Genomic DNA, 27,190 nt, shown 5'->3' with positions numbered 1-27,190 from the left:
ATGAAATGGCAGAAGAATAAATGAAAAAAACTGCAATACTCTTGTGAGAATCAAAAATTGCGATCGTATGGGGAGTAGACTAAACTTCAATCTGTGCTAAATGTTTAAAACTTTCAGAACAGAAAAAAGAATGGCTAAAGGAAAAAAAAGAGGCTATGACATGGCAGCTGGGTAATATTCTAGGCATGCGCACCTACAAAATGGTACTAGTCTTATTTTTTTTTAACTTACTGCATTAGATTAGCAAATTAAAAAATAAGTAGCACAAAAGCATTTTTGTTTGGAAGTGTAGGTGGAGTAACACCACGGAGTGCACGCTAGGGGGAGCATCACAAAGGATACGGTTGAGGGAAACAAAATAGAGGGCACTGGGGGGGGCTACACTGAGGGTGGGGGTGGAGAGAGAAGCACTGAGGTTTTGGATCTAATCGACATTTTAAATGAAGATACTGTGGCAGCACATGCCCTGGATCACACAAAAGAATATTTTATTTTGCATATGTAAACGTGAACTATATGCGAATGGAAACAAAACAAATTACTTAAACCTGAAAAAAGATTCCAATTGACATTAAAATCAATTCGTAAATGATTATCACATCTCCAACACACAATACCAAGACGTTACCTGCAAGCAACATTTGGACTTGCATTTCTTGAGAGAAGCAACTCCACACATTTCAAAATGTTCTCTTCTGAGGAACGAGCGGTGCATGCTGCCATAAGTACTGTAAATTCCTCTAAAATTAGAAGAAAAATAGAAAATGAAATCACAAATTGATAAAACCAAAATAATTACAGACAATGCATTGCTAATCAATGCACAATGATGATATTAATATGAAGAGAAGCTCAACGAACAGTTATGGTTACATTAAAACTTACCAAGTTTATGGAGACTCATGCAAATCAATGCAACTTACAGCATGCACATACCCACAGAGAAATAAGAAAACTGCAAAAAAAACACACACATAGGCACACGCATACAAACGCACTGAAAACCCCACGCAAATCATATCCTAATGTTTGTTGTGGTTGACCTTTATATTTGCTGAAAAGAAACAAATACACTTTCCTCAACAAGGTATATGCAGGTCAGTAGCAGAAGCATATTGAAAAAAAGAAAAAAGTGATGGGTGGAAGTGATTGAATTAATCTTGAGTTGCACAATAAAACCTATTGAACCATGAGCAATGATTTGACACCAATCCCACTATGTCTACGATAGATACAAGAGGTATGTTCTCATGAAAAAGCTAAAGCTGTCGGAATGCAAGACCTAAAGGTGATGGGTGAGGAATGCTTTAATTAACACCTTAACTATTAATTATGCTGTCTCCAAACCTCTCTGAACACTCCCATGCACACCCATACGCATCGTTTCTGGAATCTAGAAACGTACACAGTGAAGTGTTCTATTGTGTTTGACTGGCGGTAGTTAGTTTCTTTTTAGGCTTGTTAGGGGGCCATACTGGGAGGTTGCTAGCTCCCTTAGATTTTTAATTCGCAGCATTTCAGTTTAGCTGCCTTTTTAATTCAAATCTGTTTTATTTTTGAACACAGCGTTAAGCCTACAACCTCGTGCCGAGGCCGGCCGCGTAAACAACAACTCTCGTGTAGCAGTGCCAGCGTGACTGGGGAAAGGGTTTCGACACAGCGCCTTGCCTACAACCCTCCAGGGAGGGCCGGCCGCGTTGCTTAAGGGGGCATAGCACAAAAGATTGTCACACGTGAGGGAACATCCGCTTTTGCGAGGGAGGCGCAGGGCGTAAAATTAGCCCAGCTGTCGTGAACTGCCCAACCGGGCACAACTGTCTCGTAGAGAGACGAGGGCCAGAGCGGCAAGTGGGAGAGAAGAAAGTAGGAAGGACGAAGAAGCCTGAGGGTAGGCAGAGATGGAGAGAGGGTGATGGATATGCACAGCCTGGCATTAAGTGGAGTGTAGGGAGCCGTGTGTGGTAGCATGAGGATCGCCTATAATGTACATGGTGATCAAGGACACAGCCTGGCCGGGTCTGCAGGAACAATGGCATCCTCGAAGAGGTGGAGCGCGCGGAGTCTAGGGGGCATATGTCGCGCGTATTCTATAGAGCAGAGGTGGTGTACTAAGGGTTCCCAAACCTTCTTGAATAGCGTATCTCGCGCCTGCAACCTTGCTGTGAGCAGCTCCATCGCCAGGACCTGCCAAAGGCGCACAAACCAGGAGGCTATGGGTGGTGGCTCTGATCGCTTCCAGTATAGGGCAATGAGCTGTTTAGCTGCACCCAGCATTTGGAGCGTAAGGATCCAATCGCTGCAGGGTAAGCGCCGTGAGCGTGGTAGCATAGATGCCGAGGAGGATCGTGCTCACTTCCTCAGGCAGGGGGAACCCCAGCACCCCTTTGATGTGGCTAAGCACCTCCTTCCAGAAAAGTCAGGGTCCGGCACGTCCACCATATATGCACAAAGTCACCAGTCGCAGAGTCACATCTCCAGCACAGCGGCGAAGTGGTGGGAAACATTTTGCTAAGGCGCAGGGGGGTGTAGTACCATTGCGTGAGCAGTTTGTAGGAGTTTTCCCTCTGCGGGATGCTGCGGTACACCTTGGGTATATCCCTCCACAGTCTATTCCACTGGGGGGGGGGTCGATGTCGGTTCCCGTCGCCGATTGCCATTGTCTCTGATAGGGATGCGCAAGCGCCGACGTAGGGTGCTGCAGTATGTGGTATATTTGCGAAGTTAGCCTCCTCAACCCCCCAAGGGAGCGTGCTAACTTCTCAAAGGGTGTAAATGCCCGGGTGGCCGCTTGATACATGTCATCGCTCGCGGTCCAGTGGCGCAGCTGGGCATGCTGTAAGCTAGCCGTCTTAGGCACCCTAAATTCCTCCCTGCAGTCATTCCAAGTCTTGGGCGTACCACCAAGAAAAAGGTCACCGACTACTCTGCAGTCCCCTTGTGTCCATTTGTCGAACGCCCGAGATTGATGGGCCGGGGGAAACTGCGGGTTCCCCGCTATCGGTGTGTGCGGGGATGGAAACGTGGTGAGACCTCTAGACACGGCTATGTTATCCCAGATGTCTAGAACCGTTCTTGTGGGGACCGCGAGGTATGCACTTCTGGAGCGTGCCGCCCGCGGGAGCCAGGGCAGATCCCATATGGTACGTCCCGTGACCGCTCGGTCCATATGGAACCAGTGTTTGTCGCTTTCGCGTGCTCCCCACTCTACCACGAAGCGGAGATGAGCGGCCCAATAATAGTGCACCAAGTTGGGGCAAGCCAGACCACCTCTGTCCCTCGGTTCCATGAGAACCTTCTGCGAAAATCGGGGGCGCTTTCCGCCCCAGATAAAGGACGTGAGCTCGCGTTGTAGGCTCCGAATGCAGTGGAGCGGGATAGGGGTGGGTAGGCATTGGAACAGATATAAAATTCTAGGGAGGATCGACATCTTGACCGCATTAAGGCGGCCCAGCCATGAAATCATCAGAGGCTTCCACTTCCGAAGGTCCTCTAACACCGCTTTGCGACACTCCGTCCAGTTCACCGAGGACCAGGAGTCTAGGTGGGGGGCGAGAGTAAGGCCCAGATACGGCTTTCCGCCCATTGATAGGGCACAGCCTCCTTCAGGGGTGGAATATCCGCCGCAGGGACGGTGAGGTTGAGCGCCCAGGATTTAGTGTGATTTATTTTAAGGCCCGACGCTTGTTCAAATAGGCAAAGCACCTCGTGGACCGCCGGGAGGGATTCACGGGGGTGTGTAAGGGTGAGGATCAGGTCATCCGCGAATAGCGCCACCTTGTTGTCCCTCCCCCCGTGGGCAATTCCATGTATTCTAGGGTCTCGTCTTATCAGTGCCGCAAGGGGTTCCACTGCGAGGGCGAACAGGAGCGGCGAGAGTGGACACCCCTGCCTCGTGCCTCTGTGTATCGTCAGCGGTGGTGTTAGTTGACCATTCACCCTGATTCTGGCCTGTGGTCCTAGATACGGCGCCATGATGCTCGCTATCATTTTGGGGCCTAGACCTAGTTTCCGGAGGACCTCTCTGAGGAAGGCCCAGTCTACCCGGTCGAAGGCCTTCTCCGCATCAAGCGAGAGAAGGCAGGCCGGAATGTCCCAGTGCCGCACCTTGCCCACCAAGTGTGCCAGTCTGCGTACATTATCGGCCCCCTGCCGGTCCCGGATGAACCCCACCTGGTCCGGGTTCACCAGTCCCGGCATGTGAGGGTCAAGTCGCTTGGCCAGTATCTTGGTATAGATCTTCAGGTCGGTGTTTAGGAGGGCGATGGGGCGGTAGGAGGGACAGAGCGCAGGATCTTTCCCCGGCTTCGGTATCAACGCAATCCCCGCCATTCCCATATCAGGGGACGGGCCAGATGTGTCCGAGAAAGAGTGGAACAGCCTCAGCAAATGAGGGTGAAGTTGAGCCTGGAAGATTCGGTAGAAGATCAGTGGGAAGCCATCTGGCCCCGGGGTTTTCCCGGCGGGGAGATCTTTAAGAGCCGCTGAGACCTCGTCCTCCAGGATGGGCTCCTCCAGCTCCCTCGCGCATGCCGGTGACAACGGAGTCCCCTCGTACTCAGCGAGGACAGCTGCTCGCGCCTCTACCGACGTGGGGTCGTTCGCGTACAGGGAGGTGTAGTAAGCTACAAAGGCTTCCTGTTTGGCTCTTTCAGTGACGGCACTAGTACCATCCCGGCATCGTATAGTAGCAATATGGGCTCTGGCCGCTCTCGCCCTCAGTCGTTCCGCCAGCAGACGTCCCACCTTGTCTCCCCCCTCGTAGTATTTTTGTTTGAGCGCCAGTAGGGAGTGCTCCGCCTTGTTGGTGCGCAGGAGGCGAAGTTGTCCCCTAAGGTTCGCCAACTTCCGCCTGGACGCCAGGGAAGGTCGGTCCTTGTCCAGCGCCTCCGCCCGCTTGATCTCGCCCGATAGGTCAGCCTCCAGCTTATAGGCCACCCTGCTTCTCGCTATCGCCAGGGAGGTAATGTGTCCCCGTATGGTGGCCTTAAAGGCATCCCACACTACCGGGAACGGTGTTTCCGAGATATCGTTGATAGCGAAGTACGAATCTATGGCTTCTCGGATGCTATTGACATCCTCCGGGTCTCGAAGGACGTTCGGCGGCAGGGTCCATCTGCGCTCCCGGGGGGTTTGCGCCAGTGGGTCTTGGAGAGTCAGTTCAATGTGTGCATGGTCCGACAGCGAGATATCCGATATAGCAACCTTCAGCGTGTCCCGCATCAGGTCTAGAGAGATAAAGTAGTCGATGCGCGAGTAGGTGCGGTGGGAGTGCGAGTAAAAGGTATAGTCGCGTATCCCGGGGTTGTGATATCTCCATGCATCGACGAGTCCTAGGTCCGTAATCTGCTCCCTTAGCATGGCTGACATCGCTCCCGTGCCGCTAAATGCATTGTCCCCGCGGTCTATGTCCGGGTCCCATACTAGGTTAAAATCCCCGCCTAGTATTGTGCGCGGTTCGCTGGTCCGAAAATGTTCCCGCAGGAGCGACTGGAGATATTTATCCTGCGACTGGTTGGGTGCATATACATTGCCTAGCGTGAACTGCATCCCTCCCACCTGTACCGTGGCCCGAAGGAAGCGTCCGTCGCCACTCTTGTAGGGTTTGGTGGATACCTGCCTAAAGCCAGCCCTGCACAGTATTGCCACCCCCGCTGTTTTGGTGTCGGCCGAGGCCCAGAATTGTGTGGGGTACCTGAGGTGCGCCATGCGTCTAGTGTCCCCCCGCAAAAGATGCGTCTCTTGGAGGAAGACAATGTCAGGGGAGTGGTGGAGAATGTAGCGCCATACCGGAGCACGCTTGTTGGGGGAATTAAGGCCTCTGACATTAAGCGTCAGGACTTGTAGGGGTTTAGGAACGTTCACCGCCATGGCACTAAGGGGATTAGAGCCGCCCCGTCACCCTGCATGTCCCACCCCGTGGAGCGGAGGGGTTCAACCCTCCCATCCCATCGCAGCTGCACAGGCATCCCTGAAAGTCTCCAAATCACCACTCTAAACCAGGAAAGAAGGGGTATAGTACCGAGAAGGCTCCGAGGAGAAGTAGGAAAAATAGTGCAAGTAGGAGAAGAAAGGGCACAGAGAGGGTACATAACCATAACAGGCCAACGTGGCCGTAGAATAGTGTCCCAGGTTCCGGGCATCCTCTACCCGAGGGTTTGGATGGACTCAGGAATGTCACTTCCTAAGGGACAGTAAGGGGGGTGTCCTGTTAGAGAGGTGGGTCTCGGTTGCCCCGAGGCCCGTCTGCCCCGCTGCCCAGGGCAGGTTCGGGGGGCTGCTACCATAGATTTAGTGCAAAGGCAGTAGTATCACAGCAGTCAGCTCTGAGGCGTCAAGGTCCAGCGGCGAGGAAAGTACTCCCGGACTGAGGGTCCGCCAGGACCAATCCTCGTCATCCTCTCCATGAGAGTGACCACACCCCAGGCTGGTCCCCCGCAGTCCCCGCTCCCGCCAGAAACTCGATGAGGCCTCCGCCAGTGTCAAGTCGGCCGCAGTCTGTGGGGAGGCAGGGACAGTTCAGGGAGCGTTCTCCGCCTGTGGTGTCCGGGAGTGCAGTCATACAGGGGCGCCCGCAGTGGGGGGATCGACCCACCGTCCTTCGGGGAGTGCCAAGTCATGACTAGTGAGCAGTACAACCCCAGGAAGTGGGGCGGAGTTTCCCCCCGCAGGCCATTGAGTACCAGGTGTCGAGAGGCAGTTCTCCGCTGGCTACGGGGTGCGGGGCTTCGTAGGCCGCCCCTCACGGTCATCCTCGAGGGAGCGAATGTGATCTATGATATCTCGCTTGACCTGTGACGTGGAGCAGGCATCGACTGGGGGCGTTCGGCGACAGCGGGTCACCGTGGTCCAGTCCGGTCGGGCCGGGGTTCTCTCTGGACGCTTGGGGCGGGAGGGGCTACGCTCTGGGGATTCCGGGAGTCCAATCAGCTGCGCCGCCTCGCGGTAGGAGCGGATGGTCCTGCGCTTGTCTTCCCAGCGGAAGATGAGAGCGAAGGGATGACCCCACTGATAGGGTATGTCGAGGGCCCGCAGCTTCTCCGTCACTGGGCGGAAGAACTTCCTTCTGTGCAGCGTGTTGGGGGCCAAGTCTTGGAAGATTTGGATCTTATGTCCTCCGTAGCGTAGATCCTGCTTGTCCCTCGCCGCTTTCAGTATGGCCTCTTTCTCCGTGAAGTAGTGCACTCGGGTGATAATGTCCGGGAGGAGGCCCGACTGACCTCCCGCACCGAAGATCCGATGGGCGCGGTCCAGGAGTGGTGGGGGGGCGTCTTCATTCCCCCACACCTCGTGGAGGAGCAGGGCCACGTAGGCCATGGTGTCCTTCCCCTCTTCCCCGAGTGGCACGCCCCGGATACGGAGGTTGTTGCGGCGTTCCCTATTCTCTAGGTCCTCTTGCTTGATCTGGAGCTCGATATTTTGCTCCTCCAGGGCTGCGACTCTCTGCCACAGCTGCTCCACATCTTCTGTGCGCGTATCGACGGTTTTCTCGAGCCCGTCGACCCCGTCTCCCAGCTCGGTAACTTCCTTGCGCAGCTCCTTGACGCTTGAGTGTACTTCCGACCTCAGGGACCCTATCTCCGATTTCAGGTCCGCCATGAAGGATGACATGAAGGCCTGAGTCACCGGGGGGAGGAGGGAGGAGGCGGCGGCGTCTCCTCCGTCGGCGCCGATGCTCCCGCTTTGCCCCACATGGCGACCACCGATGTGTCCTTTGACGCCGCCGAGTCCGCCTTGCCCCCTCTGCCGCGCGTGATGCTCAGACCGGGGCGCAGTGTCCAGCCACCCGAAGTAAAGAGACAGCACCCAGGTCAGCCCAGGACCCCAGCGTAGGTAGGGGGTACTCACACGGCTGCAGGCAGGTCTTCCCAGTTCAGGCCGATCCGGAACGCAAAGTCCAGCCACCCGTTGCGTCCCAAGTTGCCGTGGGAGTGGCTTCTCTGTCACTGTAGCGATGCGGGGGGACAATCAGTACCTCACCAAAGGCCCTCACCCCTCCCAGACACCTCCTCGCCTGTAGAACTGCTGAGTGAAAGTCAGGCCCGAGCCTTCAAAAGACTTGGAGGAGCCCCCAGTGCATGAGGGGTCTGTTACAGTGGTTTGCCCTCTTCCAGAGCCAAGCGGGCACCCAATGATCAGCAGGGCCGGGCACCCAGGGCGGAGGCTCCGAGCGAGGTAGGCCAGGCAGCGAATGGGGCCTAGTTCTCCCAGCGGGCCACCACCTCCTCAGGACCCGCCCGGGAGCAGCAGCACGGTGGGTCCAGGCCCAGGGCAGTCCAAAGGTGGCCAGGGGCCCGTTGTGGCTCCCGAGGCAGAGACCGGTGCTCCCAGCCCCGGTGGCAGCGTGGTGAGCGGAGGGCCTTCTCCCCAGCACCGCTCCGGCAGGCAGGCAGGCACCACCCGTCAGGGCCCGCAGTGACCAGCCAGGTCGCACTGCAGCGCAGGAGGGCAGGCACCCGGGTGGCGAGCGGCCGGCAGGGAAACCAAGATGGCGGGTAGTACCCTAGAGGAGCCCGGTCGCGGCTCGAGAGCCCAGGGCACAGCCGTCAGCAGGCGGGCGGTGGGCGCAGCGGGGATATCTCACCAGGACAGTCCAGCAATCGGTCTTGGTCCCGCGGCGGGGCGTCGCAGCAGCAGGTCCGTCGGCTGTCTCCCCGCACCGGTTGCGGCCCTGAGGCTCCGCAGAAGCCGGGGTCTCGCGTGATGTCCGCAGTCGGGCGCCAGCAACACCCCCGCCAGGGGGCCGCCTCCGCATCGGCCGCCGCCTCCCCTCCGGTCTCCTATCCTCCGACGTGCAGTTGGCAGCCTGGAAATCCACCGCTGGAGACCGCCCGCTCCTCCGGTTACCTCTGCAGCCCAGTGGGTCGCCTGACAGGGAGACGCGCTCAGGGTGTCGGTCACCGGGCGCAGTGACAAAATGGCGGGAGCACCCTGATCGGCGAGCGTTGAGCAGCAGGCAGGGCCCCCCAGAGAGCCCCCCGAATTCCGCTTTTTATAGCTAATTAAGGCAGCGGGGCGACGGAGCTCGCTCGAGATGTGTCTGCTCACATCGCCGCCTTGGCCACGCCCCTTAGCTGCCTTTTTAATCATTTTATGATTTAAATATTTGTTTCACACCTTTGTTTTATTTGTGTCTTATGTTATCAATGCTCTGGATTTGCAAGGGCACCTGCATATGCCAGAGAAGGGTTGCTGAACCCCAGTTACTCTATTCTTTTCCTCACTGGTTGTTGAGGTTGAAGCTCTCTAGAGCATCTTCGAGTATCTGGGACCTCCTCCGGACACACCTCCCTCTACCAAGGCCTACTTAAGAGGCCCGGCAGCGCATCCGCGCGGTGTCTGGAATACTGACATCTCACTGAAGTCTCTATTGTGTTTGACTGGCGTTCGTTATTTTCCTTGTAGGCTCCTTTGGAGCCATATTGGGAGCTGCTTGCCTCCCTTACATTTTTAATTTGCAGCATTTCAGGCTTGCTGACTTTTTAAATCATTTTATGATTTAAGTATTTGTTTCACACCTTTGTTTTATTTGTGTCTTATGTTACCTGTACTCTGGATCTGCAGGGGAGCCTGCATCTGCCAGAACCGGGTTGCTGGACCGCAGTTACTCTACTCTTTTGCCCACTGTTTTTAGGACATAGTACTCTAGCGTGTCTTCGAGTCTCTTGGACCGCCTCCTTACACCCCCTCACTACCACAGCATACTTAAGAGGCCCAGAACAGCGTCCACACAGTGGATGGGAGCAGCGGGCACGTCTAAGGAAAGCCTGACTGCGCCTGTCCTCAGCCAGACAGTGCCTAGCGCATGAACCCCTACCCTTTTCCCCGCCAACCTTATACAAAAAATGCACTGATGGAAATAGGTAAACAAGGTAAGACTTCTTCTTTTGTTGAGACTCCATATGGGACGCATTGACATCAACGTCGACGTTTCGACCCTATGAAATAGTGCAGTTTCATGGGCATCTGGGGTGGGTCTTCATCAGGACAGGGGATGAGTAGGACAGCCTGAAAAGGTGGAGAGCTAGAGAGGTATCTTTGGTAACTCTTCTGGCCTAGGTGTCTGCCTACCTGGGGGCTACAATCTAATTAGACTTGATAGACCCCAAAGGAAAGACGGTGACCTAGCTATCAACCATCGGAGTGGTATTAAAGCCACATTTAAATCGCTTTAATCACCTCAACTCTAAGGCTCTGCTTTTTTTTCTCTAAAAATTTATAATATTTATACTTTCAATGTCCTACTTATTTACCATCCCCCAGGCCCAAAGAAGAACTTCATACAGTCTCTGCTGGGCTTTATGGAAGCATGTATTGACTATCTCACCTTTACCATCTTAGGTGGTATACATTTTTATTTAGAATGTCCAGATGGTAAAAGCAAAGAACATCTACTGGACAGTCTCGTGAGTTTTGATTTTCAACAATTAGTTAAACAATCTACCCACTCAACTGGTCACACACTTGATGGTATTTTTTCTAATATTTCGAATATATTCATTGATAAATTGTTACCTTTAATTTGGACTGATCATAAGGTTAACCTGTTTAAACTCAATATTCTAACTTCTAGAATTGACGAAGCCAAAGCACCAGTGATGTACAATAACCGGGCTTGGAAAAATATTGATACTCAAACTAGATGCCTTCTTAAAAAAACACACCCTCAACTAATGATGACATGGAACAAACCTCAGTCACATATGACTCTTGGATAAACGCAGCTGTATCCTAGCTGGCTCCCACCCAAAAAAGAATAAACCATTGAAAAATGCCTGCTGCGCCACGGTTTTCACAAGACTTTAGGGCACCAAAGAAAGGATGCAGACACCAATAATAAATATGGAGAACACAATATAGTCAAGATGAAAAATTAAAATATAAAAATGTATTAAAGGAATATAAACATATGTTGGACTTGACCTTGTTGGCTAAAGTTCACTTAAACTTTTTGCTTTTACCTAGACCGTTTTCCTGACAGAGAGCTGTGAAGTTAGATGCTGTAGGTACTTGCCACTGCTAATCAGTGTGCAAGTACAGATGTTCCCTGTATAAATTGTAGAGGTGTTTGGTTGTCTCTGATTGGTATGTTTGCCTTACTAGCAAGATCCCTAAGCAAGGTGCACTGTGTGTGCCAGAGGTAGTACTAAAGACATGCGCAGAGAGGGAACACAGGTCTTCAGTGTAGGGCCTGTGCGCATTATGCTAAACTAGCATGTTGTCCTGACAAGTGCTACCACTTGTCAGGCCTTACTTTCCCTTTTGCATACACATGGGGCACCCCTGTAGGACGTCCTGGGTAACCCCTTGGCAGGGTACAGTGTAGGTAAAAGGCAGGACATGTGCCAGTGTGGGTGCTAGGCCCTGACTGTGGAAAATACTCCATTTCATTTTCCCTGGTGAAAGGCCATCCTGCACATAGGACAGAATGGGGGAGGCTGGGTGTAGTATTGTTAGCCTAGTTTCCCAAGAATTTGAACTGGAACAGTGAAGTTTGGTATGTCTGAACTCACAACGCATCTTTTTTGGTATATGGTTTTGTCGCTGTGTGTCTAGAAATTGCTGTTTGAGAAAATGGCCGACTTTGTGGTTTAGACCTCAGCAGAATGTGAATTGCCTGCCTGGATCTGGGAGAGGTGAGAAAGGCTGAGGGAGGTCGTGCCCCGGGGGAAGGGGTGGAGACAGCGCCAAGCTGCCCTGCACCTGGAGCGGGGAGGAGGAGAGGCTTTGCGAGGTGAAGAGGCCTAGTTCAGAGCCATAAACCAATAGACCCATCTCCCTCTAAGTGATTAAAGATCCAGGCCCCCAGTATCAAAGAGACGACAGTGACACTGGAGGGGAGATATGCAAGACTGATTTAGGGAGGGGTCGGGGACCCCTGAGCACAAGGAAACTTCAAAGACAATGAGGGGTATAACTGGAAGAACTGTAACCCCAAAACTTTGGTTATGTTGATGATGTCGTTGAGAACGGTCTCGGTATCGTTCAGAGAAGTGCTGGGAGCGCTTTGAAGACACCGTGGACTGGTCGAGTCTCTGGCAGCTTTGACCTGTCCGCGATTGGGAAGAAAACCTCTGTCTCAGGAAGAGTTGCTGAATAGGCTGCGGGAGACACTTGACCCTTGCTTCGTGATCTAGGGCTTGTGGGCAGTTTGTAGCTCTTGACCGAGGAGACTGAAGGGGTGCTGCAGTGGGTCGTGTCCCCCCTTCTTCCTAAGCAGAACTTTGCTGTGTGCTGAGTCCTGTACCCCACGGGCACGAGGTGAGGAGGCTCCCTGTTCGGAAACACAGGAACATAAAAGTTTCCAGGAAGTCTCAAGTGGCGCGGTGGTGAGACAGTGTTGTGGCAGCCTGAGACCTCCGAAGGGGTGCCTAAGGTGATCGTTGGCACCCGGAGCGAATCAAGACTGACGCGCAGGGTGCGTGTCTTGGTGGGGCTACAGGTGTTGGAGCGCCTGTGGATTGTAGGCATCGTGAAAGAGAGCCGAGATTCGGGACGCGCAGGGGGTGCATGTCGCAGTGCAGTGCAGGCACTAGTGAAGAGTGCCAAGACATTGTGGGCACTAAGAAAGAGTGAGTCCCTGACACACAGGTTGGCGTGTGGTCGTGCAGCCAGGGCGTTAGTGGAGAGCGCCTGGTACCTCATGTGCACCAGGAGGAGAGGTAAGACTCAGACGCGCAGTGTGCGTGTGGTGGTGCGATCCAGGCGTTAGTGGAGAGTGCCTGAAGACCGTGTGCACAATGAGACGGAGTGAGTCTCGGACGCGCCTGAGGCGTGTGTTGAAGGTGCCACCGGAGGTGCTGGTGAGGAGTACCGGCGAGCGGTGAGCACCAGGGAGCGAAGAAGTTCTAACATCGCTGGAGAGGAGGGCCAAGTGATCGGGCCCTCGAAGGCCATGTGAGGTAGCACCAGCGTCGTGTGGAAGGCTTCGCGGAAGGAGTTTGTGCCCAACGCTAGCAGCCCGGATCAGCAGCCCCGCAGGAGCCGAACTACTAGCCCGAGCGCGCCTTGCCCGTGATGAAAAGGTTCTGGAGTGAGGCCAAGCTGCTGCGGCAGGGGAGGAGAGTGGGGTCGCGCCCCCCCAGGTAAAGTGGATCATCGCCTGGGACGGGGTGCGGTCCTGGCGGGACACTTTGGCCTCTCGCTGCTGGCAGCTGTGTGCGCCTGTTGCTTTGACCCAGATCTCGGTCCGTGCTGGTCCCGGACTGGATAGTACAGGGGGCAGGGCCTGGAGTGGAACTTGGGTGTCATTGTTGATCCGCGTTGCGGGCAACGGTCGCAGAACTTTTTAAAACAGTCGTATAACACTTTGCATATTTGCTTCTATTGAACTATTAGAGAACGTCTGACCCAAGATGTGCTTAACGAACTCAGGGGTTAGTGCGCTACGCACTACGTTATGTTTCTCTTGCAGGATACAGGATCATAGCGTAGCGCACTGCATTGATTGTTTAATTCACTGTACTGAACTGCATTGTGATGCATTACCCTATTCCTTACTTGCACAGGGCATGCTGGTGGTGATACGCTTTGCACGGTCTTCCTATCGCACTGTACGAAATTGCAGCATGACACATTGCTGTATTTCTTCCTTGAACAGGGCATGCTGGTAGCGAACCAAGTTGCATTATCTTGTGTTGACTCAGTACATGATCTTGAGGCTACGTATTGCTTTGTTTCACTGTGGCACTGTACAGGAACCCATTGTTAAGTAGTGCAGTATTTTTTGTATTTTGCAACGTGTGTGAATCTAGTGATACAACGTACCTAACCTGTTGAGAACAGTTAAAAGCAGTGTAACTGTTGGTTAGAAGCAGTGGTTGGGGATTAGAACCGCCCAACCCACCGGAAACAATATTACCCAGTGTATATATGTGGGAGTTGTATATCTTTTTATATAAAGTATACTCGTTTTATACAAACTCGTGTGGAGTCCATTTGTGATGACATCATTGGGATTGCTGTGGGCGTGGTTGCACATACTGCACACTCGTGCCTTGTAGATAAGCATGGCTGCTTGTGTCGAGCTACTAAGGGGGTGAGCAGGGCTGTCTCAGACGGTGTCCTTTCTTGGCCTAACATGGAAGCGGGGGAGGTCCGGGTCGTGCACTTGACAACAACGGTGCGCGTGGGAACGCCGGCTTCTAACAACATATAATTAAAGTATCCAAAACAAACTATGTTACAGACAAAATAAAAACAGCTAGCAACTACTCCAGGGAGCTGTTCAAAACAGTTAAAGCTCTTTCAGCGTTTGGAAACAGAAACAGAGCTACAACCAGTCAAGGTTTCTGTGATCAATTAGCCAACTTCTTCTGTAAAATTATTACACTTTTCAAGACTTCTAAAGTCAAGTAACCATTCCTTTTCCCACTCCCACTATTATCTGGGATGACAAACTTCCAGATAAAAACTGCTTAGCTTCTTTTCTGGTCTTAAGCTCCTTCACACATCCTACAGTAGATCAAACTGCTTTCTTTTTAAAAAACCAATAAGTCTTGATCTCCTACAGATCCCTGTCCTCCTGAGGTACTTCATTCGGTCTCTGACACAATCGCGGTCAACCTTACCTCAATTTTTAATAAGATTTTGGAAACGGGATGTTTCCAGACTGCCTGGAAAAAAGCCTAAATGTTGCCCCAAACCAAAAAACCCTCTATAGACTCCTGAAAAATTATTGGTCTATTTCTCACCTACCAATGCCGGCTAAAATACTGAAGAGAGCAATGAATCAAGAGATCATTTCCTGCCTAGGTTCCAATCAGTGTTTTGACACTACACAACATGGCTTTAGGCCTAGACAGCAGAGTTTGGTCTTTTGGCAGTCTCTGAAGAGATCAGATATATTGTTGACAAAGGGGATAGTGCAGCACTAGTCCTATTGAACTTATTGGCTGCATTCAATAAGGTTGTGATGTTGTTTGGTACCAACAACACCTTGTGGAATACCACCTGGTGGTCATTGTACCTTGGTTCTCTACCAACACCAGTACAGAAGGCAAGAAATGTGGGTGTCATTTTTGACAGCAGATTAACTTTCATTGAACATTCAAATTAAGTGACCTCTTCCTATTTTTTCAAATTGAACATTCTTTTAAAATTCTACCATTTGAGCAGAGAAAAGCAGTGATCATAGCCCTTGTTATCTCAAAAACTGATTACTGTGCTGCTCTATTTCTAGGCTCTCTAACACGTTTCCATTACAAACTTAAGACCCTTCGAAACGTGGCAGCCAGAGTCCTGCTGAATCTTTCGAAGTTCTGCTCGGTCTCCAACTCTATTAGGGAACTTCACTGGCTTCCCATCTGGGCATGTATCCAGTTCAAAGCGCTTTGTTGGGTCCACAAGAGAGTACATCAAGACGGTTCGTCTTTTTTGCAGTACATGTTTCAATGGAATTTCCGCTCCTGTAGCTTACAGTCCAGTACCAATAACAAAGTACAGGTGTTCAGAATTAAAATTCCCCCTGGGTGGGAGACATTTTACCTACTCTGCAGTAAAATGGTGGCATTCGTTACCTTACCATCTACGATGTCAAACCAATCTTCCGACATTCAGGAAAGATTTACAAACTTGGCTTTTTAAATTTGCGTCCTAAGTCCACTTTCTTTTCAGAGACTTTGACTGCTATTTTCCTAGTCATCGCTATCCCTGACCGTCTTAATGTGCTTTGGGCTCCGGGACACTAGCCCCAAGATGCCTTAGTCCTGTAAGTGCATTTACATTACGAACAATGGCAAAACTTTTCACAGTTAACATAAATTACGAGCACCATGTAAATGGTAGAGAACAAAACTGTTCATAATTCTATATAAGTTGCATCTAACACCGGCAGGTTTGCACTTGATAGATCCACAGTGTCACAATACTGTTGGAGAGAGTGTAGGAATATGGCGCCTATAACTCAAATACTCTGGCCCTTCACAAGAATTTAACAAACGTTTGAGAGGAGATATTGAAAGTTATCATGAAATTCTAAAAATCAGATAGTGAACTACGAGGAGATTATACTTCTGGGGTGCCCATCAGAAGAAGAATTTCCTCAACATACAAAAAGGGGTCAGATTATGTACAAAAGTTCTTCGCAGCCAAACAAGTACTACTCGCAATGTGAGTCGATACAATAGAACCAAATATAGGAATGGGGTGTGCTGGTATTTGGTCTACTGTGAATGAAAAGTTGGCACACAACTTTCAAGAGCATGAAAAAATATCTGAAAAGCTGAAGACCATTGGTGCCATTTTTGTCCGATGACTTTTGAGGGAGACGGTGCCTGAAAAGACTGTCTTCTACATCATAGAGGGGCTTCTTAAAGAGGAGTTGGGTGAATGATAGCTGTGTAGAGTGTGAGAAAAAGCAAGAGAAGCGGAGCCGACAGGAGAGAGAGGTCAATATTTAACTAAGTCCATAGAGGGGGAATAAGAGAGTCATAAGGTGAAGTTGAGGGAGTTCAATTAATGGGTTGTTGGATTTTTTTTTCTGTTTCTTGTAACTATAATGCAGGACACAACTGCATAACTTTTTACAACTGTTACTCTTCAAAACCAATAAAACAAGCATTGGCATAGCCAATAGATCCCACACCTTTTGGACCTTATAAGTGTTGAGGCATGCAGCAATTATGCTGGGATGAATACAATACAGAATAAACTATGTTATGTTATACGTGCATGTTTATATTTAAGCACATTTTACTTGTGTCTAATAACACTCAATTTAAAATACAGAAAGAGATTTGCTAGGATAACTTGGTGTTTTATGGCCAAAAGATAATGTTTCCCAGAAAAATAAATATTTCCCAGGATGATTACTTTGCTAAAGTCATCGATTAACAAAAGCAACTGCGTAAACAGGGGGGCCTTGCAAAGAGAAGGTGTTTTATAGGTGGAGCCAAGCTTGTTAAATTGGGGTTAATTGAAACTTGATTATATTAAGTTGTATCATATGACAAACAAATGGAAAGTCCTATACGAATGAACCCACTAATATTCAGGCAGTTATGCACTGTCAGTAATTCTGCCAGTTAGCAATAGAATAGCCCTGGGAACAAGCTTTATTTGTATATTTAAAAACGTTCTCCTTTGTATATGGTTTTGTTTTTATTCCATTTCTACTAAAACCATTTATTTACAACCTCTTAAGTTCTCATTGTTCAATTGTGATGCCACCGTAGCAGTTTTTTGCGGAGTCTTGGGAATAATGTGGTAAATAAATGCTGCAGAGACGTTAATCACATGCAGACTGGAACTGGAGCAGGAGAGGACCGGCCTAAACCGTTGAGAGCAGATCCCGGCAGCAAGCAAAACAGCCTCATATGCAAAGAAAGTGGCCTACCTGCCATAAGGCACTGCCCCAACCTCTACTTCTGGAGATGAGGTACAGTATGAAACCTACCCAATGTTGTTTTCCGAGGGCAGGATATCTATTGAAGGTATCCATTCTAGGATCAGGCATAAACATTGTCACTAAGTAGCTGATGACGTTAAATAATTAGCAAGTTATAAATGTGTGACTAGGAACCTAGACCAACTTGAAAACGCATGGTTTGAAATTAGGCAAAAGCAAATCTGGTTAAGAATTATTAATGCCAAACTATTTTAATGAATATTATTGAATAATACACTTACGAATGGAAACTAAGGGGTGGCGTGGCTTGCAGCCAACCAAAATGGACGCAAACAGAGGACTCCGGTGATCACCCGCAGAAAATCCTGAAATATCCATTTAAAACATCAGTTTGCCATAGCTTAAAGCCCGGTCGGTGTAAAGATTCGAAGTAGCCTTGAATCCAGTTTCAATGTAGAAGTTTATTCAAAGATGAACCCAGCAGTTTCAGGGAAATGTCAGAGTACAACCGCTCCTTGCTCGTACCGTCCTCAGTCTCCTCCTCACTGCATTCCAACATCTGAAGAATGCCGTTCTGGAATGCAGTGAGAGAGAAGATGCACGAGTACAAACACAACACTTCTCCCCTCTTTCAATTGAGGAAACAAAGTATTATATGAACATTAAAATACAAATTCAACAACAACTAACCAAGGAAAGAAAAAAAAAATAAGGAAAAAAAATAACTGGAATATACACAGTCCAATAAGAAATGAATATCAAAGAAGATTTACAATATACATAATACATGCATAACTGTTTCAACCAATATAAGTCAAATAATCATTTAAATACAGTGGTTTTCCACACACTCTTTTGGCCCTTGTCACATCAGTGTGTTTTCCACACGGAAGAGCTTCCTTGGTGATGTTACAACAGGAAAAAGAAGAATCACCATTTTCCTTCTCTCTTTGAATTTCAGGAGTTGAATACTGGTGGCAGTTCTTGGGAGGGTCTCCACGCCGGCCGAGCTTACCTTTGCTCCGCTGAGGCGTGTTGCTAGTCTCCTGTTCCTGTGAGGCGGCCGGGCTTTGCTCCGCAAAACACCATCACCCTGCACTTCCTGACTGGCCGGGCTTGGCTCCGCCGGTCGGGATAACATCGGGACTACAGCCCCCAGCAGCCTCAACGCCAGGACGCCTCCACCCTCATCACACAGCGCCAGGAGGCGCATAAAGCTACGCCCGCTGCCGAGGACCTGGTGGCAGTTTTTGGGAGGGTCTCCACGCCGGCCGAGCTTACCTTTGCTCCGCTGAGGCGTGTTGCTAGTCTCCTGTTCCTGTGGGGCGGCCGGGCTTTACTCCGCCAAACACCATCACCCTGCACTTCCTGACTGGCCGGGCTTGGCTCCGCCGGTCGGGATAACATTGGGACTACAGCTCCCAGCAGCCTCGACTCCAGGACGCCTCCCCCCTCATCACACAGCGCCAGGAGGCGCATAAAGCTACGCCCGCTGCCGAGGACCTGGTGGCAGTTTTTGGGAGGGTCTCCACGCTGGCCGAGCTTACCTTTGCTCCGCTGAGGCGTGTTGCTAGTCTCCTGTTCCTGTGAGGCGGCCGGGCTTTGCTCCGCAAAACACCATCACCCTGCACTTCCTGACTGGCCGGGCTTGGCTCCGCCGGTCGGGATAACATCGGGACTACAGCCCCCAGCAGCCTCAACGCCAGGACGCCTCCACCCTCATCACACAGCGCCACGAGGCGCATAAAGCTACGCCCGCTGCCGAGGACCTGGTGGCAGTTTTTGGGAGGGTCTCCACGCCGGCCGAGCTTACCTTTGCTCCGCTGAGGCATGTTGCTAGTCTCCTGTTCCTGTGGGGCGGCCGGGCTTTACTCCGCCAAACACCATCACCCTGCACTTCCTGACTGGCCGGGCTTGGCTCCGCCGGTCGGGATAACATTGGGACTACAGCTCCCAGCAGCCTCGACTCCAGGACGCCTCCCCCCTCATCACACAGCGCCAGGAGGCGCATAAAGCTACGCCCGCTGCCGAGGACCTGGTGGCAGTTTTTGGGAGGGTCTCCACGCCGGCCGAGCTTACCTTTGCTCCGCTGAGGCGTGTTGCTAGTCTCCTGTTCCTGTGGGGCGGCCGGGCTTTGCGCTGCCAAACACCATCACCCTGCACTTCCTGACTGGCCGGGCTTGGCTCCGCCGGTCGGGATAACATTGGGACTAGAGCCCCCAGCAGCCTCGACCCCAGGACGCCTCCCCCCTCATTACACAGCGCCAGGAGGCGCATAAAGCTACGCCCGCTGCAGAGGACCTGGTGGCAGTTCTTGGGAGGGTCTCCACGCCGGCCGAGCTTACCTTTGCTCCGCTGAGGCGTGTTGCTAGTATCCTGTTCCTGTGGGGCGGCCGGGCTTTGCTCCGCCAAACACCATCACCCTGCACTTTCTGACTGGCCGGGCTTGGCTCCGCCGGTCGGGATAACATCGGGACTACAGCCCCCAGCAGCCTCGACGCCTCCCCCCTCATCACACAGCGCCAGGAGGCGCATAAAGCTACACCCGCTTCCTCGTCCCGCGAGGACGCGCCGGGCGAAGCCCGGGCAAAGGGCGGGCCCTCTGAGGCCCTCAGAGACCGGGCTGGGCCGTATCCATTGGTACTTCGACTTGAACATTGCCCAAGGTACCAATTGTTGCAGGAGTGTGCTTGATTCGTGACTAAGAACTGACTAAGTAACAAGCAGTATGATGGCTAAAAAAACTCCCATGTCCACACGAGCAACAACTAGGAAATTAATGCAGACCAAGACACCGCTTCCAACCCTAACAGCAATTGATAAAATGCTGCAACAAACAATTGGGGTTGTAGTTACTGCAATTGAAAACACCGAAAGGCGCCTCTCGTTACCACCAAGTATGTGCTTGAGAACCCCATCTACACAAGGGGACGATTTGTTTGTAAATGCCTCCATTAGAACTGCTCTTTCACAGGACTCTATTTTGTTAGATTCTTATGTAGATCTGCCAGGGAATTATCAGATTCTAGTTGAGGCACCACAACAGTCACCATCTACTGTATTTGTTACCCGAAAGAGCAGGCTGTCAGTAACACCTAATTTAAAACCCAGTGAGATTTTCCATCCATTTACGGTGACCGAAGTGCCTAGTGCTAGAGTACAGTCAGAGGGCAGTGACATTACTGATATTAACCCAATGGCCGAGTCAGCTGACACTAGTCTATTAAGTTGCACGAGTGTCCAAGGGTCAGGCCGGCGCAAACGTAAATGTGCCCATAGTAGGAAACTGGTGGTTATAAATAGACAGGGGAAAAGACATAGGAGTAAAAAGAAGAGGCTAATTCAGACCACACTGAAACAAGGGAGGGAAGGAGGGATAATGCGGCAGAACACAAACCCACAGCAGAGCGAAAATCCCCATACTGATCAGCAAAATTTACCGCCCATTAATATGGAGGGCCTCATACACCAATTAGAACTAATGGTAAAATCTCATATTACACCGATGGCCGATAGACTGAAGACCTTAACAGACGAAGTGGAAATTCTTGAAAAACTGGGAATAGCCAACTTAGATTTGTTAGAAAATCTTATTACACAAAGTAAGCCATCTACAATGAATGAGTTAAAGAGTAAGCCCGGTAATAACATGACCACCAATGAAATAAGAGCACCTATCTCTTCAACCCATGTTAGCAGCTCCAGCCCCTGTCACAGTAGCTCCAGCCCCGAAAAAATTACCTACCAACATTCTAACCACCACAACGAGTCAGGAACCTGATGCAAGGCAAAGGGAGAAAGGGGGTGCTACATTTAACAACACGGGCAGGACAGTGCCAGTGCGGCATATTAACAACATAATTCCTGCAACGATTAACCTCCCACCAGAATGTAGCTCGTACGTAGCCATTCTTGCTAATGTCCCAAAGCTCAAGCCCACCCAACTTGAAAACCAGCAAACCCTCAAGAATAAAACCCTGCATTGGCTCGCTCAAAATTGTGGATTTTCAATGCGTGGGGCAAACCAAATTATTTCCACACAGAGTAGGCTGGTTGGGCCCTAGCAAAAAGGAGATAAATGGGGATTGCATAGTAATTAATTTCAGTATCTCTGAATGGGCTAGAGATTCCATTTTAAATGCACCCATACCCTCAAAACACGAATACAATACAACCCTGCTCCCCCTTGATTACTTCTACAGGAGTCAGTCGGGAAAACAAGTTACAACACAGATTACTGACTGCTATAGAGCTACTCATAACTACCTCAATGCAGCCCATGAACCAGCACCTTTGTACAACCTATGGGACAACATTACTGTTCCGACTTATAATAGATTCCATGTGCTTTGTTCACTTGAAGAGAACGACTGACTGAGGGGACAAACTATAGTACCACAGCCTGAAATAGTCGTATCTGGGGGAAAGAATTTATTTGAACAAGAATTGCTATGTACAAATAAGTCAGACGGGGGCACTGTCGTGAACTTAGTAAGTAGTGACCAGAATAACACTGACGATATAATTGAACCTGCTGTTAGTCCTGGTCTGGACATAATTATGAATGTAACCTCAAACTATGACCCATTAGCCGATAACACTGAAGAATGCTTAAAGGTTATTACCTGGAACATTGCGGGAATTTCCTCCAAAATAACTACTCCGTTCTGGGAAAACTTTATCAAGCAAGGCCACGATATAATCTGTCTCCAGGAGACGTGGCATAAAAACCAGGTACAAGTTGAGGGGTATATATCATACAGTGTAGATGCCATAGCTCCAGCAGGAAGAGCAGGTAGAGCAAAAGGTGGCTTATTAACCCTTGTATCCACTACCTTAACAGAATTTAGCCCCGGTGGCTACGTGGAGGTGGCCCCGCACGCATCAATTCTGCGCCTAGTGCATGTCAAAGGCAGGGATTTAATAATAGTAAATTTTTATAATAATATTGGTGGACCCAACCGGGGCGCGATTGTACTGGAGATAGAGCGGGCCATAGAGGAAGTACTTGCTTTATCAAGTGACCCCCCTATAATATTATGGGTGGGTGATTTTTACATTCAATCATGTAGTCATGCACAGAAGGGGATCTGTGGCCATCGCGAGGAGTACTTTCATGGAGGCAGTACTGTTTTTAACCACTTCCCACACACTAATTACGGGAGTGCGCTAAATAATTTAGTGGCCAAACTAAATCTGGAATTATTGGACTGCACAAAGAACAAAGATAATGAAGTGTGTCCATCATTTAGAGGGAGAGATGCCCACTCGAACATCGATCACATTCTGGTTTCCAATGGAACTGTCTACTCCAATGTCTGGGTAATAGAGCAGCCAGTGAGCGACCATAACAGTATATCGCTAGGATTGCCAGGTTGGGGGAAAAAACCCATGTATATGAAAGTTCGGTCCAAGGGATTACAGCTGAAAGACCCAATGGCATGAGAATTAAGTGGACCAGAATTGACCCGACTCAATTCATGGAGGACCTGTTTCTAAAATGCAGTAGGGAAATAGGTTATTGCCTAGAATTTAATGTGGTCCCTGGCATTTTTCTTGCCAATTTCTCAAAAATAACCAAGGCGATCGATAACTCACTCTCAGCACGGAGCCGTAAACTGAGGAGAATACAAGTGGTGTGGTTCGACAAGTATTGTGCCCAGTCATTAAACAAACTCAAAATAGCACTTAATACTAAGCCCAGGGACATAGTAAAAATTAGAGAGGAGCGCCTCAATTATAAGACCGCCCTTGCAGTTAGAAAAAAAGACCTGCAAAATGAGGCCTGGTTGAATTTGGATATGGCTGCGGAAACAAAAAACCACATATTATTTTGGGATACTGTAAATAGTCCTTTCTTAAAGAATGATAATATCCCCGAAATTTCCTCCCATGTTAGTTGCCGCGCTTGGATAACCCATTTTACTGGGATTTTTAACTCTGCTTCCAACCTAGATGGGTTAGTTTTAAATATAGATACAGGTTCCAGTTGTAAACCAAAAAAAAATGCAGCTATCCGTGACCCTATTGGAGGTCACTGAAGCAATAAAAAATAGCAAAGGAGGTAAAGCCCCAGGGCCCGACGGGGTACCTATGGACTTTTATAAATCTGAAACGACCCTATGGGCCCCAATATTGACAAGATATTTTAACGCAGCTTTAGAAGACATGTTTCCACCTACATGGGGCCAGTCCATTATAGTGCCTCTCTATAAGAAAGGCTCCAGGTCGGAGGCGCGAAATTATCGTCCCATCTCACTTCTGGACTCGTCAATTAAAATCCTTAGTCGAGTCCTTTTAGAAAGACTAGAAGCCTGGGTAGAGGAAAATAACATCTTATCCCCAGTGCAGTACGGGTTTAGAAAGGGGATGGGAACAATGGAGCAGTATGTGAACCTGGAACTCATAGTCAGCAAGTACACTAAAGCCAAAGAGGGTAACCTCTTCCTGTGCTTTGCTGACTTGAGTTCAGCATTTGACTTGGTGGAACACTCACTCCTCTGGCCAGTTTTATTGGAGATGGGTGCCCCGACTGAAATCATACACTTCCTGGCTAGACTTTATGAAAACATCTAGTAAAGTTAGATTTGGGCCTGATGGAGGATGCACACCCTTTTTTAGAATTAATAGAGGCATACGCCAAGGATGTGTGCTTGCCCCACTCCTATTTTCGCTTTTTATAAACCAGATAGACTTAACTCTAAGAAGTATTCAAGCAGATGCCCCTACTATTAATGGTAACTCAATTCCAATTCTTTTATACGCGGACGACGCGGTTCTCCTCTCCCGGACCCAAAATGGCTCTCAATGTTTGATTAACAAGTTTCATACTTTCATTGAGAGCAGAAAATTGATAATCAACAAAGGTAAAACCATCACAATGTCTTGTGGCAAGAAAGCAAGAAAAAGCAGGCCCTCTTATTTAGATGGGGAGAAATTAGAACCGGTAAGACATTTTTGTTACCTGGGCATCACATTTTCCGGAGATGGGAGGTGGGTCAACGAACAAGATAGCGTTCGTTTTAAAATGGCAAGAAATACTAGCTGTATTTTTAGATTTGCAGCAAAACTAGGGGGCCGCAGAATTCAGGAAATGGTATCAATATATAACTCTAGGCTATTTCTCTGAGCAAATTCTTCAATCACGCAATAAATCCAGAGATTTATTCAACATTGTGGAGAGTCTTAGTGGCAGTGACAGAACTTCCCTAGCTGTGGCTCCCACTCAGGATCTCTGCAATACACTAAATACCTTCTTTTTTAATAAGATTTGCGCCATAAAGCAAAGTATCCTTACTACCTCACCCCCTTCTTCCCCGGACATTTATTACAATCCTTCTACCCTGGAATCTTTCCCCCCCATTGATGCTTTCTGTCTATCTAAACTCCTCCTCAAAGTTAAATCTGGTTCCCCTGATGACATCTGCCCCCCTACATCCTGCGGGAAGTGGGAGCCGCGATCCCTGAGAGCATGCTTTTCATGATGAATGGATCCCTCTCACAGGGTTTGGTCCCTGCCAGTTTTAAAAAAGCTCTTCTCATCCCTTTGTTGAAAAAGGCTGGGGCTAATCCATCAGATCCTCTCAATTATAGGCCCATTTCCTTGCTGCCGTACTGTGCCAAAATATTGGAGGCCCATGTTTGTGACAGCATGTCCCAATTTTTGGAAGAATCACAGTAACTTGCGCCTAACGAGGCTGGCTTCCGCCCTCTTCATTCTACTGAAGCAGTCATCGTCTCAGTTCAGAACACTCTGAGGCGGAATGCCGACGAGGGGATCCACCAGGCTCTGGTACTATTAGATCTATCAGCGGCATTCGACACGGTTGACTATACCATCTTGGTCAACCGTGTCGAACAGGCCGGTCTCAGGGTTCCTGCGTTGAGCTGGATTCGCTCATTTATTACTGGCCGCACCCAATCCGTGAGATTGGGCTCCTTCACGGCCCCCACTATTCCTACTACTTGCGGTGTCCCTCAGGGCTCCTCCTTGTCACCGCTACTTTTTAATTTATACCTGCGCCCCCTGCTGTACTCCCTCAGGGACACCAGAGTCACCATCTTCAACTACGCAGATGATTTGCAGCTCATCTTTCCTTTAAACACCGAGGACTCAGTGGTAGTGTTTCAAAACACCATGTCTCACATCCTGAGTTGGATGAGCTGCAATCACCTGAAGCTCAACCCAGGCAAGACTGAGCTGGTCTTGCCTGGGCAGAGTGCACTCAGCTGGAACCCTGGCTTCTGGCCAGCCAGCATGGGAGTCCCACCATCTAAATCGCCCTCAGTTAAGAGCCTAGGAATCTTCCTCAGCGAAGATCTTTCTCTGGAAAGGCAGGTCAGCGCAGTGGTGTCCTCCAGTCTATTTCAGCTGAAGAAAATTAAGAAAATCGCTCGTTTCTTCTCTCTGGAGGCGCTCACACAGATTGTCATCTCCTTGGTTCTGTCTAGACTGGACTTCTCCAATAGTCTTTACCTTGGGCTCCAGGCCGGCGAGTTAAAACGCCTCCAGTTGATTCAGAATCAGGCAGCTACACTCATTCTGAACCTACCTAAGAGGCAGTCTGTCAGACTGGGCCTCAAACAACTACACTGGCTGCCTGTTGAGCAACGGGTGGCTTTTAAGACTGGCTGTATTTTATTTAAGTCCCTACACCAATCTGGCCCCCTATTCATCAGAGATCTGTTCAAAAGATATGACCCCCCCCAGGAATCTTCGCTCTATGTATAAACATCTTCTGACTGTCCCTACTTACAAAAGGAAGCGTCTTGGAGGTTGCTGCTTTGACTACCTCGCGGCTGCCTTCTGGAACTCCCTTCCTCTTCACCTTAAAACGTGTGGAAACATTCTCAGTTTCAGACACTCCCTTAAAACATGGCTCTTTTCCCAAGCGTTCTGATGAGTTCCTCTATGCTTCCTCTGACTGATGCGTTGTGTCCCTGTCTATAGCGCCATGAAGCCCCCAGGCGAACGAGCGCTCTACAAATACATTTCAATATCAATATCAATAGGTGCATATCATCAGCCCTATACGGGGCTGGGATATGGGGCTATCATTCCCAGAGTGCTAACCTAAACCAGAATGAGGAGAATGCCTTCCTGAAACGTTTGCTTTGTGCTCCGGTTTCGGAGTCTAATGAACTAACACACAGGGAAGTTGGCTTAAAACATGTCAATGACCTAATTGCCCTACGACCCCTGTCCTTATGGCGCTATGACGCTCCATATGGGCAAAGGAAGAAACAAAATTCACCCAGGATGTGATCAATGACTGTTTAAAGCTTGACCACTGTTCAAAGATTCCCTGGCTATGTCACATCCAATCATGGTATAAGACACTTTATGGCTGTGACATTTTCGAAGAACCAACATTGGGTACAGGGTTGTCAAAAAAGGAGCTTAAAATTACCTTCTTGAAACATACAGGTAATATCAGGATGGACAAATATCTAAAACAAAGCACGTTCAATTTTTATCTGGAATATAATATTAAGGAATGCTTACAACCATACCTCACTGTTAGCAAAAGTTCACATCGTTTTGTATTATCTCGCCTACGTTTGGGGGTTGTACACCATTTAGTTGCATTTCCAATAATTAAGAAACCAGGTTCATGTTTATGCCCATGTGATGGTGTATCTAAGCAGAGTGGTCTTCATTTTATGCTGTTTTGTAAATTGTATACTTTTTATAGAAAATTTTATCTGAAACCCATCTTTTTAAAATATAACATTCGCAGCACCAAGAAAGCGATGCAACTGATGTTTAATTTAGAGAGCCCAGATATATGTTTTTATGTGGCTACTTATATTTTAAAATGCATTTTTATACGTAAATCAATCACT

At 49.4% G+C, this 27,190-nt stretch overlaps 1 protein-coding gene across 6 annotated transcripts in view; it reads right to left on the bottom strand.

Annotated features, from left to right (window-relative positions):
- The window catches only part of ASZ1 (ankyrin repeat, SAM and basic leucine zipper domain containing 1), a 2,002,188-nt gene that overhangs the window by 1,425,236 nt on the left and 549,762 nt on the right, over positions 1–27,190 (bottom strand). For 4 of the 6 annotated variants that reach the window (XM_078674339.1, XM_078674340.1, XM_078674338.1 and 1 more), the window contains one exon: positions 629–740. In XM_078674339.1, coding sequence (XP_078530465.1) covers positions 629–740 — 112 coding nt within the window. Of the gene's footprint in view, positions 1–628; positions 741–18,359; positions 18,508–18,625; positions 18,726–27,190 lie in introns of those variants that run through there. The other 2 variants (XM_078674343.1, XM_078674342.1) reach the window with 2 other exon arrangements.

The sequence above is a fragment of the Lissotriton helveticus genome, chromosome 1_1 (genome assembly GCF_964261635.1).
Source record: "Lissotriton helveticus chromosome 1_1, aLisHel1.1, whole genome shotgun sequence".
Taxonomy (NCBI): Eukaryota; Metazoa; Chordata; class Amphibia; order Caudata; family Salamandridae; genus Lissotriton; species Lissotriton helveticus.
The sequence above is the reverse complement of the archived record's forward strand: the minus strand, read 5'-3'. Positions and strand labels throughout refer to the sequence as shown.